This window comes from Bos indicus x Bos taurus, chromosome 10 (genome assembly GCF_003369695.1).
Source record: "Bos indicus x Bos taurus breed Angus x Brahman F1 hybrid chromosome 10, Bos_hybrid_MaternalHap_v2.0, whole genome shotgun sequence".
NCBI classification, from domain to species: domain Eukaryota; kingdom Metazoa; phylum Chordata; class Mammalia; order Artiodactyla; family Bovidae; genus Bos; species Bos indicus x Bos taurus.
Window position 1 is genome coordinate 6754210 of NC_040085.1, and position 20313 is coordinate 6774522.

General features: G+C 49.3%; 1 protein-coding gene across 9 annotated transcripts in view; it reads right to left on the bottom strand.

Moving 5' to 3' along the window:
- MEGF11 (multiple EGF like domains 11) overlaps window positions 1-20313 on the bottom strand; it is a 393087-nt gene that overhangs the window by 240824 nt on the left and 131950 nt on the right. For all 9 annotated transcript variants that reach the window (XM_027553015.1, XM_027553014.1, XM_027553016.1 and 6 more), the window contains exons 2-4: window positions 18694-18799; window positions 14341-14442; window positions 9640-9740 (exon numbers count right to left, since the gene is read on the bottom strand). In XM_027553015.1, coding sequence (XP_027408816.1) covers window positions 9640-9740; window positions 14341-14442; window positions 18694-18791 — 301 coding nt within the window. In that variant the 5' untranslated portion in view covers window positions 18792-18799. The remainder of the gene's footprint in view (window positions 1-9639; window positions 9741-14340; window positions 14443-18693; window positions 18800-20313) is intronic.

Genomic DNA, 20313 nt, shown 5'->3' on the forward strand with positions numbered 1-20313 from the left:
ATACTGTGCTGGAATTTTTGAAAAGTTAAATGTGCACACACACACACACACAATCATTTTTCCCCACTAGACCCCATGCTTCTTATTCATCTCTCTATTCCCAGGACTCTGAGTGCCCTCAAGACACAGGTATCGAGTAAGTGTTGACAGATAGATGGACAAATGGAAAGATGAACACTGTTCTAGGCAGCAAAGCTCAGCACCAGGTGCTGGTGACCCCAGGGAGCAGCATCAGCACTGTTTCTGGTGATGGCGGCAGGCAGGATTCCCCAGGGAGCCTCTCAGAGATCAGCAGAGAATTATTTCGCCTGGCATTGTGCGTTTCAGACAGAACCCACAGCTCTGTGCGCACATGCATGCACACACACACACACAACCATCCCCCACTCACTACCCTGATCCTGGCACCTATCAGACCATTTAGCAAAATTTTAAGATCAGACCAGTTTACCCTCAGTCCCTTCCTCTCCCTATACACCTCTCCGCCTGCCCTCTTATCTCAACTCACTTTCCTCTCCTGGCCATAGGTCCCTCCTGCCAAGAGAAAACCCACTGCAGGAAGGGAAAGTACAGGATTGGAAGTTGATCTCAAATCCGGGGCTGCACTTGTCCATGTGGATGCATCGCGTGGCCTCACTCAGCCGTGGTTTCCTCTGCTGCACAGGGCAGGCAGGCATTTGTTCAGTGTGTAAGTCATGTCCGACCCTTGCAACTCCATGGACTGTAGCCTGCCAGGCTCCTCTGTCCATGGATTTCTCAGGCAATAATACTGGAGTGGGTTGCCATTTCCTCCTCCAGGAGATCTTTCCAACCTAGGGATCAAACCTGTGTCTCCTGCATTGGCAGGTGGGTTCTTTACCACTAGCCACCAGAGAAGCCCCACTGTAAGAAGGGCAGTAACAGTAAGACTCACCTCTCCAGCCTGTGAACACCAAGTGACACTCTGTATGGGAAATGTGGGGTAAACCACCAGAGGTTATACTATTGTTTTATTACATTGTTGGAAGTTAGCAATCGGTCCAAGAGAGCACTGAATTAGATGTCACAGGGTCCGATTATAAAGCCCCTGATTCTGCCACTCACTATAAACCAGGGGCAGTTCCAGAGACAAGGCAAAAGTGCTAAGGTAGGCACCCCTGCTACGAAAATGCCTCCCAAACATAATGAAAGTATTTTTTAAATATATACCTGAACTCTAATAAGAGAAAGGTAAATCCTTAAGTGTGAGGAAAGGGTAGGGGGAGTTTATGAGTTGCAGAAGGTCAGGTGCTGAAGCTAAGGTAGCCCGGGGAACGTCAGCCCTGGCTAGCTGTACCACTAGTCCTCAGCCCAGGCTGGGAGCGTGGTGGGTAACGCCCACACAGGCAGACTGGGTCTTGGGAGCTGCCAGCTCCAAGGATGGGATACTGGAAAATGCTGCCTAACCAGCCTAGGAAAGAAACAGGGATTCGGGATGAGGAGAAATGTCTCCCACAAGAAACAAAAAACAGGAGCGGGGACTGGGGAGTGACTGCTTAATGGGTACAGGGTCTCTTCAGGAGTGATGAAACTAGATAGAAGTGATGGTTATATGACACGGTGAAAGCACTAAATACCATTAAATTGAATACTTCAAAATAGTTTATTATGTTATGTGAATTTCACAATTTTTTTTTAAAAGGGGAAAAGACTCTAAGCCTTCACCACACACTGGAATCTCAAACCAAATTATCAGTGCAAAGACTGGTCTTGAGTCAGTGAAAACCATTAGTGTGCCTAATAAGTGAATGCAAAACTAGTGTATGGGGCTCTTGTACAACCCAGGACATGAGGAAGGGAAAAAAGGCAAAAAGGTTCACAGAAAAAAAAAAAGAAATAATTACAACCTATATGAGGAAACAACCCATGATCAGGGAGAATCAGCTATCTCCACAAGCAGGGGAACTGACATTCTAAGAACTTGATCTAATAGGACTAATAGCTCAAGATAGAACTATTTGAAGAGACTACAGGAGTATGTTTAAAATAATTAAAGCAATAAAAGAAGGATTAGAATTTATAATGAAAGAATAGGACACTACAGGAAGGAAACAGGCAGATCTTAAAAAAAAAAGAGGAACTAGAAATGAAACATGTTGTCATTGGAATTAAGACCTCAAAAAACAGGTTAATTAGCAGAATGAAAGGATTTGACAAATGGATCGGAGGAAAATGTCCAAGATACAGCCTGGAGAGATAAAGAGATGAAAAATTAGAGCTTAGGAGAGACAAAGGCTGCAGTGATAGAGTCCAGCACTTTGGAGCTGCAAAAGGAGAGAACCGGAAAGATGAAGGAAAGGAGATATTTGAAGAGATATGCCTGGGAACTTTCCAGAACTGATAAAGGACATGCCTCTTTATCTTGAGGAAGATGCATACCTCTGAGGAGCCAACAGTATTAATAAAAGTAACTCCACACCCAGACACAATCTAGGGAAACCGCAGAGCACTGCAATGACCAAGTCCAGAGCACAACAGAAAAACATCCTCAGGCTACTGAAGGAAATGACTGAGAACCGGGAACTTCATCCGCAGTAAACCACCCAACAAGAGTGACGGCAAAAATAATGGCATCTTCAGACAAGTTAAAACATTAAAGTCAATCACTTCATAGACCCTTCTGGAAAAAAAAAAACCAAACACTAAAAAAGACCCTTCAAGAACAATGAAGCTGAACCAAGAAGGAAGAAGTGAGAGGCAAGAAGAGATGGCAGCAAAGAAGTCAACCGGAGTTAAATTTCAACGTAAATGACATCTGACTGTGCAAAACAACTGCAGTAGTAAATATGAGGTAACTAAATCCCAAAATGGTATGAGGAGGGACTTCCCTGGTGGTGCAGTGGTTAAGAATCCACCTTCCAAAGCAACGGGACTCGGGTTCAATCCTTGGTCAGGGAAACTAAGATTTGCTGGTGCCACAGGCAACCAAGCCCTCCCCACGCAGCTACTGAGCCCGTGTGCTGCAACGAAGGATCCCTCGTGCTGCAAATAAGACCCAATGCAGCCAAAAACAAACAAATAAATATTCAAAGCTTTAAAAAATGCCGTGAGTTTACTGGAGTAAGTCTTATGCACCCCTCGGGTTCCCTCCTGGCAGCCAACCTCCTGGATCTTCTGCTGTGGGTCTCTCCCCCTCAGTCACCCACACACAGACTGACCCCATTGGGCCTGGGTGGTCCGTCTTTTGGGGACAGTTCAACCAGGTTACCCAAGTATGCTGAACACCCCTCAATGAGCTCAGCCCATCAGCTACATACCCGGAACTTCTGGCTGATCCCTCCACTTCTGGATCTGGATGAAATCCACACAGCGAGGGAGAGGCTTTGGCTTTCCCAGTGGCCACTGAAAGGGCTTCACTACACAGTCTGGAAGGTTGGGGGGGTGGTTACTTCCCTCTGGGGGAGACTCTGACCAAGGGGAGATAAGAGACATGGGGGTTGTGTAGAGAAACTCCCTCCTCACTGGCTACTCTGAGACATGCTCTTCTCCCATCAGGAGAAGCCCTAAATATCAAGGGGACCCACCTGTTGAGAACCAGCTAGGCTCTTTGCAATTTACCAAAAGATGAGGTCAGCACAGCAACCATGCCTTAGCATAACTAACACCAGTGGTTTTCAAAGAGTGGGTCACATTATAGCAGCATGAGCATCACCTGGGAACTTGTTAGAAATGCAAATTCCCCAGCCTCACTCCAAGTTTTCTGAATCTGAGCCTCTGAGGCTGGGACCCAGGGGTATGCATGGTAATAAACCTTCCAGGTGATTCTGAGATTAGGATATCAAGCGATCGGTAAAGCATTGTGACTACCATGGCATCTATGTGGCACCTGTGATAAGCATTGAGTCTACTCACTAAATACCTCTGGCCCTCTGACTCCAAGGTCTGCCTGAGCCCTTTTTGCTGTTGTTTAGTCACTAAGTCCTGTCCAATTCTTTGCAACCCTATGGACTGTAGCCCGCCAGGCTCCTCTGTCCATGGGATTCTCCAGGCAAGAACACTGGAATGGATCGCCATTTTCTTCTCCAGGGGATCTTCCCAATCCAGGGCTTGAACCTGCATTGGCAGGCAGATTCGTTATTGCTGAGCCACTGGGGAAGCCCATGCTAAAGCCCTCTGCTGCTGCTGCTGCTGCTAAGTCATTTCAGTCGTATCCGACTCTGTGCGACACCATAGACGGCAGCCTTCCCCTGTCCCTGGGATTCTCCAGGCAAGAACACTGGAGTGGGTTGCCATTTCCTTCTCCAATGCATGAAAGTGAAAAGTGAAAGTGAAGTCGCTCAGTCATGTCTGACTCTTCACGACCTCATGGACTGCAGCCCACCAGGCTCTTCCATCCATGGGATTTTCCAGGCAAGAGTACTGGAGTGGGTTGCCATTGCCTTCTCCAGCCAAAGCCCTCTACTCTCTGTCAAATCAACCAGCAACATCACAGAGAGTGACTGCTCCATCTGCCTGGGTCCTGGGGTGATGTTTTCAAGGAGCAGGCCCCAACTGGCCCTCAATGGACATGTAATGTGAATAAGACATAGAACTTCGTTGTTTCAAGCCACTGGGATTTGGGTGCTGTTTGTTACTGCAGCATAACCCAGCTCATCAAGTCTGATATGGGCCAATATTTTCAAAGAACAGAGCTTCCTAAAATGCCCACTGCCCTATCTTGCAAGAAAGGAGAAAGAAGGAAATGTGCTCGTACTCAATGATCTTCAGGAAATATTTGATACCTGGACAACCAAGAATGGCCAGGATTCAGCTGTCTCTGTAGATAATGGGACGGGGTGGGTAGCTCTGGTGCAGGTAGTTCTAGAAGGACTGCCAAGGGCTCTGGGATGACGATGGCAGTTCTGGGCCAGAGGAAATGGTACAAAAAGGAGAAAAATAGGCCAACCTGCATTTGTACCAAGCATTGTGCTTTCTAGGACACTCGTTTATTGTTTCATCTTTCCTCCATCCACACACAGGCACGATCCATCCTATGCCACAGTAGGTGCAGACAGGCAAAGGGACTTGCCCAAGATTGCACAGCAAGTTGGTGGCAGAATCACCTAAGGCCATCACTCCCAAGTAAGTGTTGTCCTAGCACCTGCCAAGAAACAGGCTCCAGGAAGATGGTTTTGGAGGGAAGTCAATATCCCCCTGCCCCTTCCCAGAGCACAGGCGATGTTCTTGTACAGGGTCCCAAAGACTCTGGCATCGATGGGTTCCCCCCAGGCTTTGGTGAGCTTGGAGGTTTTCTGGCCTCCAAGGGGTGGAGAGGGAGGAGCAGAGTTTCAGGGGCTACAAGGCTCTAGCTCCTGAGTGCTCCCAGCTTTACACGCTTCTCTTCTAGCACCCTGCATCCTGGCCCACCCTGCACCCTCTCACTACTATTTCTTCCTTTCACAAGTTCCCAGACCTTGGGGCCTCCACTCTTTGTGGAAAGGTGACAAAGCCCGTAGGGGACTGGCTGGTTCCCTTTCCCTTTTCTCCCATCACAATAAGCAGGAGCAGAGTCCCGGTAGTGGCTAACACCTGCCTGTCATGGGTTGAATCGTGTCCTGCTAAAATCCATCTGTTGAAGTCCTAACTCCTGGCAACACAGAATGGGACCTTATTTGGAGACAGGATCTCACAGAAGTAATCAGGTTAAAATGAGGTCATCAGGCTGTGCTCTAATCCAATATGACTAATGTCCTTTAAGTGGGGAAATTTAGAGACATGCACAAGGAGAAGAAAGTCATGCGAAGAATAGAGTTGTGGAGCCACAAGCCAAGGAACACCCAGAAGCTAGGAGACAGGCCTGGAACAGACCTTTGCTCACAGATGGTCCCTCAGAAGGGACACCCTGATGGCCTGATTTTGGACTTCTAACCTCCAGAACAGGCTTCCCAGGTAGCAAAGTGGTAAAGAATCTGCCTGCCAATGCAGGAGATGCAAGAGACACAGATTCGATCACTGGGTTGGGAAGATCCCCTAGAGGAGGGCATGGAAACCCACTCCAGTATTCTTGCCTGGGAAATCCCATGGACAGAGGAGCCTGGAGGGCTACGGTCTGTGTGGTCGCAGAGAGTCAGACACGACTGGGCACACACACAGCTCACACACACACACACAAACTCCAGAATGGACAGACAATACACTCTTGCTGTTTAAGCCACCCAGAATGTGGTGCTTTGTAACTCTTGGCCCTGTAACCTGCTCCTCATTCCTTGTTTCCCATTCATCCTAAAGTCACCTCCATGGACATTCCTCTCTGCACTCCATCCCACCATTGTCAATCAGCACATAAATTACAAGTGCCCCAGCACCAAACTGGCCCCCAGGAAGATATAGGGATAAACTTGAAGTAGGTAGAGTTGGCAGCATCAAAGGATCTAGATCGAGTCTGTGAACCCAGGTTCAAGTCCTAGCCCTGCCCCGGTTGTGATTTGGGAACCTGGGAGAAGTCCCTTCCTCACTCTGGATCTTACTGTCCCATCTGTATTGTGATAAGATTGACTTCCATGATCTTAGAGTTTCCTTCTGGCTGCGAAATTCTCCCATTTCCTGTCTAGATAATATTTGTTTGCAATCATTTTTGTACTCTTCCCTAGAAACTTACTCTTATAACCTCACCTCAGGGTCCACTTGCTTCATGAACCTCTTCCCTCACTCCCATGACCCTCCACACTTTTTTTTTCATATAATATTTACTTTTATTTATATTTATATATTTGACTGTACTGGGTCTTAGTTGCAGCACACGGGATCTTTGATTTTCATTGCGGCATGCGGAATCTTTAGTTAAGGCATGCGAACTCTTAATTGTGGCCTGTGGAATCCAGTTCCCTGACCAGGGATTGAACCCATGCCCCCTGCATGGGGAGCACAGCGTCTTAACCACTGGATCACCAAGGAAATTCCCCCAACTCTCTCTCTTTCACACTAGTCCAAACCCATTTCCCTTGATCAGGCCCCATTAATTAACATGTTTGCAAGGCAGGATAATGTAGGCATTTAATAAATACTATGTTGAAACACTCTGTGATGCCTTCCTCGTCTACAGCTGATTTCTCATTAATGCTCAACAGGTGGGTGTGGCTAAAAAGACAGCCTCTCCTCTTAACTCCTTTATACACCCTGTCAAAGCATCTGTTGCACATATTCCTGAACCAGACCGCCTCCTCCCACCAGGCTGCAGGCTCCCCAAGGCAACAACCATCACTCCTTGCTGTCTACATTCCCCAGCGTTTTCATAATAGGAAGCAACAAACATAAGTGGAGTGGATAAACACAAGCATATGGAAGAAACTCTTCACTGTGGTCCAGAGGACCCCATAAAGGTCTCAAGGGAATCCCTGAACTCACTGAAACTGTGGGCAAAGAGTTTGTGCACATAGCTTTATCTATGATATGCTTTTGCCCAGTGAGAGGATCAGTGGACTTCTGAGAAATTAAAGGTCAAGACTCACAAAAATGTTAAGACCCAAAACCAGGAAGTGGGGAGGTGACACATATTAAGCCCCACCCTGTGCTGCGCCTGGTGGTGAACGTATTACTATTCCCATTTTGTGTGAGTGGAAACTGAGGTTCTGAGAGGGGCCATCTTAATTCCTGAAGAGAAGCAGCACGTCCGGAGTGGCTCAGAGAAGCCTCGAGCCAGACAGCCTAGATTCAAATCCTATCACTTTCTAGCTGTGTGATCTTGGCCATGTTACTTAACGGCTCTGTGACTCAGTTCCTCCATCTGTAAAATGGGAGAACTAAGGGTAGCGACCCCAGAGGGCTGTTGTGAGGAGTTGATGCCTCAATGTATGCAAAGTGATCGGAATGGTGCCTGACATGGGTGTGTAGCCTGAAGACAGTGATAAGGAGGATAAAGAAGAAGATGCTGGGAGTGGCAGAGCTGAGATGCACACTCAGGCTGTGTGACTTTTGCCCCTCGGAGCCATCACCCAGCATGCACAATACCCCACCTCACTGCTGAAACTCTGTGGTGCCCTCCTAGGAAAAGCCTCCAGACCTGAAAGCGGCTTTTCTAGCTTGGCTTCCTGGACGTGTCAGGCCTGTAGCACTGACTCAGCAGGTAACCACTGGCAGTTACATAAGGAGAAGGTGGGAAGCTATAAGCTGCCCTTCCTGGTCAGCAAGGCTGAGCCTGTGCAATCAGGACACTCTGCTTCTGCCCCATCTTCATCTTCCAAGAGCTTTACTGACATCCACTAATGGAAATTAGAAAGGCGATGTGCTCATCCATTCCTGGAGCCCTTGATGATGACCAAAATTCCTTTATAATGTCACTGTGCCCTGAGCACCAGCGGGCCACTCACATCCATCCTGCTCAGGCTTAATGAGTCCGGTGTCCCACTCCACACCTGACTCTTGCTCTGCTTTGAGCAGACAGAGCAGCAGCAGTAAAGCCTTGGTCCTGATCTCAACTCCACACCGGGTCCCCTCAATGGCCGTCTTGCAAGTGCAGTGTTGACCTAGGCCTTGTTCCAGCCCAGTCCTCTGGCCTGCTCCTGGAAAGCAACATTTTGGGGTTTGCTTTGGGTGAGTATCTTTGTACTTTTGCTGGGAAACCATAATTATTGAACCTATTTGTGAGAGTATTTTTCATTCATTCCTGTAATGCAATTAGGATCGAGTTTCTTCAGCATTAGGGGAGATGTAACATCAGTAGGGGAAAATTGTCATTTCATTCCCGACATCAATACGCCCACTCTGCCCAAATTCTCTGTCTGGTACTAACCTGGTTTACCCTCTCAAAACGCAAGGAGAATACTAACAAGGAAACTCACTCTCCAAATTAAGAGGCAGAAGCTCTGGGGCTAGATTCTTCTCTCAGCCATTAAACAGGGAGCTCCTAGCTTTTCTGACCACTCTCCTTCAGAGGTGAGTAGGAAAGAGACCCCGAGAGCCTGACCACAGGGCCCTACAATCATTCTTCCAGAGAGGTTGAGTGACTTGCCCAAAGCCACATGGTGTGAGGCTGAGACCAAACCCAGAACCCAGATCTGCAGGCTCCTGGGTGTTCCCTACTGCATGACAGTGCCCTCTACCCACGGGCCTGCAGCTGCCAGAAACCCAGCCCTCATCTCCCTGGGGATACCGAGGCTTCAGTTTTCTGTAGACAAAAAGGGAAGAATTGACAGGTATCTTTCATGAACTTCAGTGTTTCCCAGGCCTTTTTGGAAATCCCCCCAATTACTGGAACCAGCATCTTTCAATCTTATTCTTGCCATCCAAGGATTTCACCTTCCCTGCTTCCTCTCTTCCATCCGGCCGTCCATCCATCCTCGCATCTCTCTCCCCCTCCATCCACTGATCCACTCACCTCTTCTTTCCTCCTTGAGCACCCCGCTCTGTGCCAGCCCTCAGCACTTCTTCCCCATGGTTCCTCAGGCACCCACTCCAGAAGAGTTCACTACTCTCCTGACCCTGTCAAAGCCTAGAACTGATGTGCTTATATCCACCCTCTTAGGAGGCTGATCTGATAGACAAATTTGAGCTAAGGTGTTTGCACCAGACCCATTATTCCCCCAGAGCTGGCAGCAGAAAAGGACTTCTGGAGCCCTCAGGTCACTGCCCAGGGCCTAGAAGACAGCCCTACCTCCCTCTCCTTGGCCCCCCTGCCCGCCCCTCCCCACCTCCACCCCCACGTACGTATGCAGAAGTCTCCATTCTCATAGTAGCCAGGACAGCACTGGGATCTTCGCCGGTACATCGTTCGCAGCCCACGCCGATATGCCGTCTTATAACTGATCCTAAGGCACAGGAGAGAAAGCCACTTGAAAGTATTGAAAATCAATCACTCCTGTTAGAATGATATTTGTGTTAAGCTATATCAAGGATGCCATTCAATAATGACTTTAAAACGCATGGCAGCTTCGACTATGAAGGAACACAATAAAGAAAAATCAATGGTGAGATCCGGGCCATCGTGAGGCAGAATGTATTACCGACTCAGCAGTGTTTGCTACACCTGCTGATTTTTCCCCAGTCCCTTCAGAGTGATGTTTAGAAGGGCTGTAGAAGATACTATGGGGGTTACATTGTAGATGATAACTGGAGGCTTCTGGTGAAAACATCCAGACTCAGGGCTGGAGCAGCCCATGGGGTGACCTGGACAGGAGCTGGGCCCTGAGAGTTTCTATGCCAACTGCCACCATCCCAACCATGACTGCTGATGGCTCCTTGGGGATTGGTCCATCCAACTGGAGAACGGAAGCCAAATCAGCCAAAGGACCCCCTGAGTCTGACTAGGTCCCAGAGAGCAGATCAATCTCCCTCACACCAAAAATAACACCGCCTGGGGAAGAGCTTTGCATGCCATCTTGGGAAGGCTCAGAACCAACACCAGCTCTGCAGAAGAAGCAGCTAAGATCCAGAGAGCAGAAGCTGTGGACGGGGAGTCAGAGGCCTGGATTCCAGTTCTGACGCTGGCATGGCTGTTGAGACTTCGCCCTGTGCCAGACATACTCGCAGGCAAAATCTCATTCCAGTCTCTCTCTGAGACAGTAGCATTATTATGCCCCCCTTTATTTATTTATTTTTCTTCCTTAGAGTTTTTCTTCTTATTTTGTTTTATGAAAACTCCCCCTTTGTTTTATGGTTGAGAAAAGTGAGAAGTTAATGACTTGCTGAAGGTCACACAGCTAAAAGTTTCAGAGCCAGGATTCAAACAGAAGTCACTCTCATTTCAGAGCCACTGGGTTTAACCCAGTGGGAACTGAGCCCTGAGCCAGTTCCTACTGGGTGGCTTGCGAAGCTTATGGGATTGCCATTGTGGAGCAGTAAGACAAGGGAAGGGATGGTGTGAGGACTGAGTCCACAGGTGAAAGTGTTAGTCACTCAGTCGTGTCCCCATGGACTGTAGCCCCTCAGGCTCCTCTGTCCATGGGATTCTCCAGGCAAGAATATTGGCGTGGGTAGCCATTTCCTTCTCCAGGGGACCTTCCTGACCTGGGGATCAAACCCGGATCTCCTGCATTACAGGCAAATTCTTTACTAACTGAGCCACCAGGGAGTCCTTAAAGAGGGAGTCAAATTTGGGTAGACAGGCAAAGCCCCTTCCTCACACACAAGGTCAAAATGGAGGAGATGTGAAGTGGTTATTAAAGACCAGAGAGAGGAAATAACTTCCCAAGGTCAAAGTTAGAGTCAACCCAAGTCCTTGGGACTTGAAGCCAGAGCTCTTTTACTTCTCCACCAGCACCCCAGGAGAGCCAGCCCTGGGGACCCCTGCTCGGGGGCAGAGTAGCAGGGCCCCATCACTGGAGATATCCCTATTCTGTAACATGGAGGGTCAGGCTAACTTGGGCAGGGAATCCGACAGTATGGGCTAGGCCGGCCCTCCCAGTCCTTACAGCGCTCACTTTATGACAAATGACAGTGTGGGACTCCAGGGAAGTCCGTGATATTTGGGAATGTCGTAAACTAAGGTCATTCTACTTTGTCAAAAGCCCATAATGGAAGGTAAGCCAGACTCCAAGCAAAGCTACTTCCCCGGCACAGGAAGGCAGCTCCCGGCAATCTCAGGAGTTGTATAAGCCTCCCAGATAAAGAATGACTCAGGGTTGACTCAGAGGTCATGCAGCCCACGCCTCCCACCAAACAGGGTTATCCCCAAGCCCTTCCAGTGGAGAGGCGGTCTCAGCATCATTAAAGCCTCCCAGGAGAGAGGTTCCCCCCTGCTTCTTGCTTGCCCATCTTTGCTGACTCCTGGTGCTGTGGTGGCAAATAGGAGACAGAAGGGGCCAGAGGCCAGGCTGCTATCAGATGGATGCTGTGTTCAAACAAGCCATCCCACACTGAAGGAGACTGATGGCGCAGCTGTCAGCATGCACACTCCAGGGCATCAGGAAAGCGGCAAAGCAACTCAATAATTTAGCAAAATAATTCATGTTCCAGAAATGCAGCCTATTTTAATAAGCAGCCGTTCACTCACCCTTCCCCACTGGTGATGGACGGCAGCTCCAGCCTCCAAGTACCCAACAAAGCCACTCCTCAGAGCAAACCTGGCTCTGGCACAGGGCTTGACAGAGTCAGAGAGGGAGCAGGACTTCTCTTTCTGCCTCTGCCTTTGACCAGGGCGACAGGCAGCTACCTCAGCAAATTAGGGGAGGTGAAGGGGATGCAGTAATGGCTGAGTAGCTCCTATGAGACCCACCTTCCTGCAAACAACTGTGCAGTCTGGGGGTGGAGGGGACAACCTACCTAAACAGCACTAGAGAGAGAAGAAAGGCAGATATTGGAGGGAAGTAGACACTTGGAAGAAGGGAATGACACGGGACAAGATGAGCCCAGGGGCAGGTCCCAGGCAACAACATTCCAGGTGGCTAAAATTCAGACAGAAGACACACTGCCTTACTGGTTTGAAGAATCACAGGACAAGGTGAGGGTGAACCCAGTAATTAGAAAGTGACAAAGAAAACCCTAGAAAGGAGAGAACCACAAAGAGGAAGTCCCATATTCTTTGTAAAAAATTCTGCCCAAAATTCTAGCCCTGAATTGCATGTGTGGAGGGCAGGTTACAAACGGTCCAGAAAAGCCTGAAAATATTGAACTCTCAGAGTTTGGAAATTGAGTTTAGCCAAGTTAGTTAGATGCTAAAACAACCAACCAGAAACAATATAAGAGAACATTAGAGAGTTCAGTCTCTTTTGTTCGTAATGCCCAGAATACAATTCAAAATTACTAGACACATAAAGAAACTAGAAAATTGTACCTTTATAAAAGAAAAGGCAATCAATGAAGACCAACTCTCAGATGGCCCAGATGTTAAAATTAGCAGACAAGGATTTTAAAGCAGCTATTAAATCTATGTTCAATGTTTCACAGCAAGTTACTAGCAAAACCCCCAAAGAAAATGAGGACTTTGGCTTTTCAGCATGGAGCAAGTTTCCCTATCCATGTTTCTTCCCAACATGATTCCTACAGAACATCAAAGAGCAACCAGGCCCACAAGGAGGGAGCAAAAGAAATCTGGAGGCAACACAGATGCCCAACAACTAGGAAACGGGCCTACCAGGCATCCTCTTTCTCACTGACCCTTCATCTGCTGAATTATCACTCCCTTAAGTAACAAAGCTATCTTGCCTGTAACTAACCCCTCAGTTTTCTCCACTTTCCCCTGCTTTGTTCAAAGTATTTTTACATCCCTGACCTCACTGGACCCTACAGGTATGTAGGGCAAGTATTAAAGTGTTAGTCACTCAGTCTCGTCCAACTCTTTGCAACCCCATGGCAACTAGGGAGAGAAAAGAGGAAGGAAGAGAGAACATGTTTTGTTGGATGACCCTGGGCAAGTCATTCTGTTTGGGGATTCCCTGTGTACTCTTCAAATATGTAATGACCCCTCAGGCTCCTCCATCCATGGGATTCTCTAGGCAAGAATACTAGAGTGGGTAGCCAATTCCTTCTCCAGGGGATCTTCCTGACTCAGGGATCGAATCCAGGTCTCCTGCATTGCAAGTGAATTCTTTACCATCTGAGTCACCAGGGAAGCCATGTAGGGCAAGGGTCATTACGTATTTGATGAGTACACAGGGAATCCCAAAATAGAATGACTTGCCCGGGGTCATCCATCAAAACACGTTCTCTCTTCCTTCCTCTTTTCCCTCCCCAGTGCCATGAGAGCACAGCATAATTTCCAGGAGGGCTGCAGACAAGAGAGCAGGATTCCCATGTGCAATCATTCAGATGGAGCTCTTCCCATGGGCAGCCTGGCTAAGGCGCCAAGAGGTTCTGGACTCTAGCCTTCACTCTGTTCTCCAAGCCCAGTCCCCTGTATGGGACAACATCTGCTCCAACAGGAGCCCTCTGAGGTTAGCTTTCCCCCAGGAGCAGACCCTGAGACAAGGATTCAAAAGCAAGCAGTTTATCTAGGAGGTGATCCCAGGAAGCACTGGGAGGGGCATGGGAAAATGAGACAGGGAAGTAAAGGCAGACATTCAGGGTGTGCTTTTGAGCAGCTCACTGCTGTGGGCGCCTGGGGTTCCATCCCCCTGAGGACCATGAATCTTTTAAGAACAGGCCTCAGAGTTGGCCCCTCTGCCCTAGGGGTAAGGAAGCTGAGATATTCTTCCACTAACTCCCCATCTGTTATTGGGTGAGGGATGCCCCCCTAGGGTAATCATTCTCGAGCACTTTCCACCTGCCCTGCCCATGAGCTGCTCTGACTACAAAGAAGCCCCCAGCAGCGCCTCTTGGGTGAATAGCAGGAGGGGGTACCAAGGGGTATCAGGGGGGCACTGACTCCATCTGCTAGGAGGGCTTTTCACTAACTTGTAGGAAGGTGAGCCTGAGGGTTGCCTCTCCCTTCCTTCACCCACCCTCTACCTACTACCTGAGAGAGGTACTCACCTGTGTCTGGTACACTTGAACCAGTTGAGGATGTCTGTGCAGCGCGTGTAGTAGATTTGATCAAAGGGGTGTGCGTATGATTCTTGGACGGTCACGGCATAGCTGAGAACCAGACAGGAGATGGAAGCTGTGGTCAGTTCTTGGGAGATGGAGCTGATATTCAGGATGGGGTCTCCCTTCCCAGGGGAGCCAGGACCCACAGCCAAGTGTCAAGGGCTCCAAACTCCCCTGCCTGACTCCATTCTCCTCCTGCCCTGGGTACTCTCGGGTTTCAAACCTTCTTGACCCCAGGTAAGATGCAGGACACACCCCTTACTGTCTTTTGAAGCTCATCTTTTCAGCTCATCTTCTGAAGTTCGAATTCATTTGTTCATTTAATGGAGAATGAATAAAGTTTGCATTTATTCTACTTGGTTCTGGAAGGCCCAAAGCCAGCAAGTTTTAAAATACTTTCTGCTTGTTCATATCTTTATGGTTTTCAAAGTGCATGTATGGAAGCTGATCTTTGCTGCAACATTATGAAATAAGTGGTCACATTTTATAGATGAAGAAACAAAGGCTTAGAGGTGGCTTGCCCAGGTCACATAGCTGGTACCAGTAACTGCTCATATTTGAATGTCCTATGTTAAGTGTTTTAAGCCCTCTTAATCCTCATCTTGTAAGGTAGGTAGTGGCGTTGTTAGCCTCACTTTACAAACGACGAAACAGAGCATCAGAGTGGTTAAGTGACTTCCTCAAGGTCACGCAGGTACCCTTTGCTCTATTATAGCTCTAGTATAGCTGGGCATGCATCGAGGCCACGCCCCCAGACCTCCTGATCAAAGTGGCATCTTGTTACCTGCCTATTAGCTGTAAACTGGACCAGTGGGTAGAAGCCACTCGCAAGCAGCTCTCAGCTTTACCAAAATAAGCCTTTCTACCTGCCTGCACTGGCAGGAATGCTATAAGAAAGCAGTCACACGGGGGTGGAAAGTGAAGATCACACTTTCTGTGCAGGAGGGGAGAGGACCTCAGCTGAGAGTTCAGGAATTAATTTTGTGTCAGTTGGTATTATTCAGCGCTTTCCCCCAGAAGGCTCACTGACTTGGGCCAGATGGCCAGGTCCAGGCTATAAAAGCCCATCTGCTTTGCCTGAGGAAACTGTCAGTTTACTTGAGAGAGGAGGGCTGGGGCAGGCCAGCCCCCTCCCAAGTGGATCTCCAGCAGGCTCGCTGCCACCAGAAATGTCAAAGGTCTCTAGCTCAGGAAGAGGAAGCCAGGAGCTGTCAGCGAGCACACGGACTCGGGGTGGTGGGAAATTCTGTCTCTGCCGCACAGAGGATGTTAGGAGGCCCCTGCCGAGCTGCTATACCAGCACCTTAGAGATATGCGTCAGAAGCACGTCTATGCGGAAATGACCCGGACCTGTTTCCCTCCACGAGGAGTCTCTCCTCATTCATCCATCAAAGCAGTAATTCAGCTTGGAGAAACTGAGCTCGTCATCTGCTCTTGACATCCCCAAGCCCCTTCCAGCTCTGAAAGTCTATGACCCTGGGCTCCTGCATCTCTACTGAGTCTTGGGGGCAGGAGAACAAATGGATAAGGCCACAGGGGCTCTGGGTCAAGTTTCAACTCTGTCACTTGTTAGCACTACATCCTTAGATATAATACCTAACTAGCATAAGCCTCCATTTCCACACCTGTAAACTGATGATAAATATTACCAGGGACTTCATACAGTTACCACGAGGATTATGGGAGGCAATGATAGCATCTCTCAGGGTGGTGGGAAGGTAAAGCAAGATGACACAGGTAAAATGCTCAACAAAAGATATTACACAGCTTAATGGGTATACCATCAGTGCCTAATAGATGCTGGCCATCATCATTATACGACTGGCAGTGACTCACCTCCTTGCCAGGCACTGAGGGATAGTTCCTCCCTGACCACAGTAGGGAATGGGGAGCAAGACCCACACACTGACCAGACTCCCCACCCAGGGAATCAGGTGTCCCTCCCAGCACAGATAAGAACAGTGGGTGCTCCGAGAAAGGGCATCAGCTCAACAGAAGCGGTGGGGAGAGTGTCATGGGGGACAGATCCGGCTCTGCCAGGGGGGCCCTACACCAAGAAAGTCAGACAACCAGACCTTGAACCAACTCCAAGTTTCCGGGTGAAGTGTGTGCCCCTGGTTTCATGGCTGGGTGGTTTAACATGCTCATTTGCCAACATGCTAATGAGGGGCCAGATTAATCTTGTAGAGCTGGACTTTACTAGCCAGAGGAGGTCTTTCAGCTGGGTTTTATAGTGGAGGGGCATAATTAAGGAGGAGCCTGCCAGAAGCACTAATCCATCTGGGAAATTCTCCCTAAGTGGTCTCTGGGGAACAGGGTGTGTTTCTGGAATGACACAGACTAGACTCATCCGTGCACAGCTGGCAGTGGAGCTCAACTGGGAGAACCAAGAAGGAAGGGGTGTCTGGTGACATGGGCCTCACTGCACAGTCTCCCGCCTTGGGGCTGGAGAACCCCTTCTCCTTTTAGCTGCTGGAGTCTCTCCTCATTCATCTGTCAAAGCAGTAATTCAGCTGATTGCCCAAACAGCCCGTAATGCCTGCTCCGTGCAGGTTTGGATCAGAATATTTTCACATTCCAAAGGAGTTCATGTTGGGCAGATTTAGAAAATTAGAGAGTTTGGTTTAAGTTTGAACTGACCCACTGGTACACGTGGCGCTCAGAGAAGAGGAAAGTCAGGGTGGCCCCTGCCATCAGGGAAGGCTTCCTGGAGGGGCGGTCAGAGGCACTGGGAAGGCAGAGGTGAGCAGATAGGAAGGAGGCCTCCCAGAAGCTAGGATACAGCACAGACATCGGCAGGAAGCAATGGTACCCCAGCTGGGAAAGGTGGATGAGACAGGGCTGCTGAGACTGAAGTCTGCAAACCAAAGACTAATGTGGAAGTCACCTGCTTTCTCCCTCACCCACTGGGGAAAAAAAAGGTTTACATTCCCCCAAACTGGGAGGGGTAAAGGGCCTGGAATCCCCTCAGAGTCACGTGGAAAGCTTATAAAACTGTATCTGCATAGGCTCCACCCCAGACCTAGGGGATCAGAGTCTGGGCAGAGAGGACCCACGAAACTCTGCTTTTCACCTGCTCTTCAGGGGGCCTGATGTGCAGCAGGATCTATGTTAACTGTCCCTGCAGAGCTGAGTCCTCAACAAGAAAAGACAATAATTGAGCTTCACGGTCCTCAAAGCCCTTTCAGGAAACTGGTACCCTGATCATCCAACAAGCCTGTGAGGCAGGAGTAATTCTGCCCCCGATTTCAGAGAGACAGAGGTAGTCTGGGAGTGGTTCAGAGACATCTGAAAATCACAGGGCTAACAGATGGAAAACTCCAGATGGGCGTGAACCAAGATCTCATCACTGATCGCATCACTGTTCTTCCCACTTTCCCAAAAAGCAGCAGCCCACTTCCATTCCAGCCTTTCCACTCCAGGCTCAACCTGGTCAACGGAGGCAACAGCATCCCTCCGCCTCCTCAGCCAGTCTCTCCAGGTCCCCGGGTGAGGGGACACTCCCTGCCGTGGGGCTGGGACATTCACCCTCACAGGCATGGAGCATGATCCCCTCCCCCACTCACCAGCCCTCCTCTACCACCCGCTTCCCCCATCGGGTCCCCATCTTAATTTTATTCATTTGATTTATTAACATCTAAGTGGCAGAGTCATCCTGGTCAGCGTGGCCAATCAATTCCAGGGTTTAATTCGGTTTTTCCTGATTGGGTCTCTGGTCACTGTCTTTCTGCTCACCAAAATCAATACTTTCACCTTGTGCTTCAAAGTCAGGTCCTCTGCAGGGCCCTGGCCTGTTCCCCCGGACCTAGTGCCACAGCCAGAATGTAGCTGCCCTTCCCTGGTCAGCCCACACCCCCAGGCTCCTCGAAGCAGGCTGCTGGCCGCCCCACATGGTGAGCTGCTGCAGTGCTGCCAGTCCTGGGAGACCAGGAAGGCACCGCAGCCTTGGAGAACAGAACCTCTGGACCACAGTCCCTTCTCCTCATCTTTATAGGGGTGGTCACTGAACCCCTCTGGAACTCTTTTTCCTCATCTGTAAAGTGGCTGGAAGTGCGAATTCAGGAAAGAAAGTGTCAGCTACCAGGCTGCCTCATTTACATTGCCTGTCACTCAGCGCCCCCACCCTCATCCCCACCCCCATAGTCTCTCGGACAGAATCTATATGGGTTTGGCCTGCCTTTCAGGATCGTGCTATGTCCCCAGCTGGACTGCAGGCCCTTGGTGGATGGCTTGCCAGCAGTGCCAAGACCAGGGTGAAGCCCCCAGGGAGTGCCTGGCCGTCCAAGAGCCACATCTTACCTCTCCCAGTGGCTGCACACGTTGGGGTCCTCGGGGTTCAGGGAGAGGACGATTTGCAGGAGGGAGCCAACAATGAGCCCTGCTGCTGAGAGCACCATCCTGGGCCCTGCAAGGAAGAACAAAGAGAGTGGTGTCATTAATCACATCATCTTCCCAGGCATCTGTTTGGCACCAAGACGCCTTACATGAAGTGGCGGAAGAGGTTCGCTAAGCTGCAAAGTTCTGCATCATCATCATGTAACGAGCATCTGATATTTCACACTTGCAGGCTTCGACTAACACGGTAACACTTCACCAGTTCTGAGTAACTGGGTAGTGGGAAGCCTGAGTCAGGGAAACGTTAAATTACTGGTCAGAGCTTCTCAAAGTTTTTTGGTTCATGGACTGCTTTTAGAATCTAGTGAAAGTTACAGAACTTCTCCCCTGAAATATGCCCATATGCACACCATTTGGCTGTGATTTCAGGGTGTCCTGAAGCCCCTGAGTCCATCCTTGGACCAAGAAACTCTGATATACTGCCTTAAAAGCAGCACCCTTCGCTGTCCCTTCTCCCTCAACTTTTTTTTTTTTTTTGGCCGCCCTGTGCAGCATGCAAGAACCTAGTTCCCTGACTGGGGATGGAACCTATACCCCCTGCAATGGGAGTGGGGAATCCTATCCACTGGACTGCCAGGGAAGTCCCTCATCTTTGTTATGCTTTGCCCATTCACTTCCTCTCTCAACTCTTTCCTTCAGTGAAGACAGAGAAGAAAGATATCTGGTGTGGCCCTGGGGACAGCGAAGCTGAGAAAATCCTTCTTGGCAGCTCTGGTCAAACAAGTTGCCCAGAAGGCTGGCCCTTGCTTCTCTTGCTCCCATGGGCTATCACCTACTGACACCCAGGGTGATATGTCTCTGCACATCATACCCACCGGCAGGTGAAGGGCTTCGACAGCCTGGTAAGAGGTTTGAGGAAGCGGCTTGTAGAGTTGATCCCAGCCCCTGAAGTGACAGCCTAAGACAGGTGTTAAGTGGGCCTACACAGCTGCCAACCCCCTGGGGTCCCTGGAACTGAGGATTCCCTATCAGAGGGCTCCTCATAGAGGCAGAGAACCATTAAAATGGGTAGGAATAGCTGAAATGACCTCCAAGGCTCCCTCCTGTCCAGGACTCCATGGTTCTATAGCCTTAGAGAACTGGCCGAGTGTTCTCATCCTAGTTGGGATGCAGGGGGCCCCAGAGCTACCTCCAGGGGACCTGCAATCCATTCGTGCTCCAACGTCAGCTACAGACTGAAAGAATACTGTAACTCAGAGAGACAGCGCTATATTTCATGTGTTCATAGATGTGATTGTGATTTGCTTAAAAGCTTTACCAAATTCAGAGGAGCTTTTATTCTCAATCAGCCATACTGAGGAAAAAAAAAAAAACAAGGCAGCTTCTAATAACTGGGGGCAGGGAGGGTATAGAAAATATTTTGACATTGAAAAGGGGTCCCCAGGCTTGAAATGCTTGAGGATTTCTAGTCTGTTGGCCCAGAGTTTACCGACAAGGAAGCGCTCAGCCTTCTTGGGGGCAGTGAATAGTAGCAGGGATGCTGCACGCACCCCCAGGCTGTACTCAGAGGGAAGCCAAATGGAG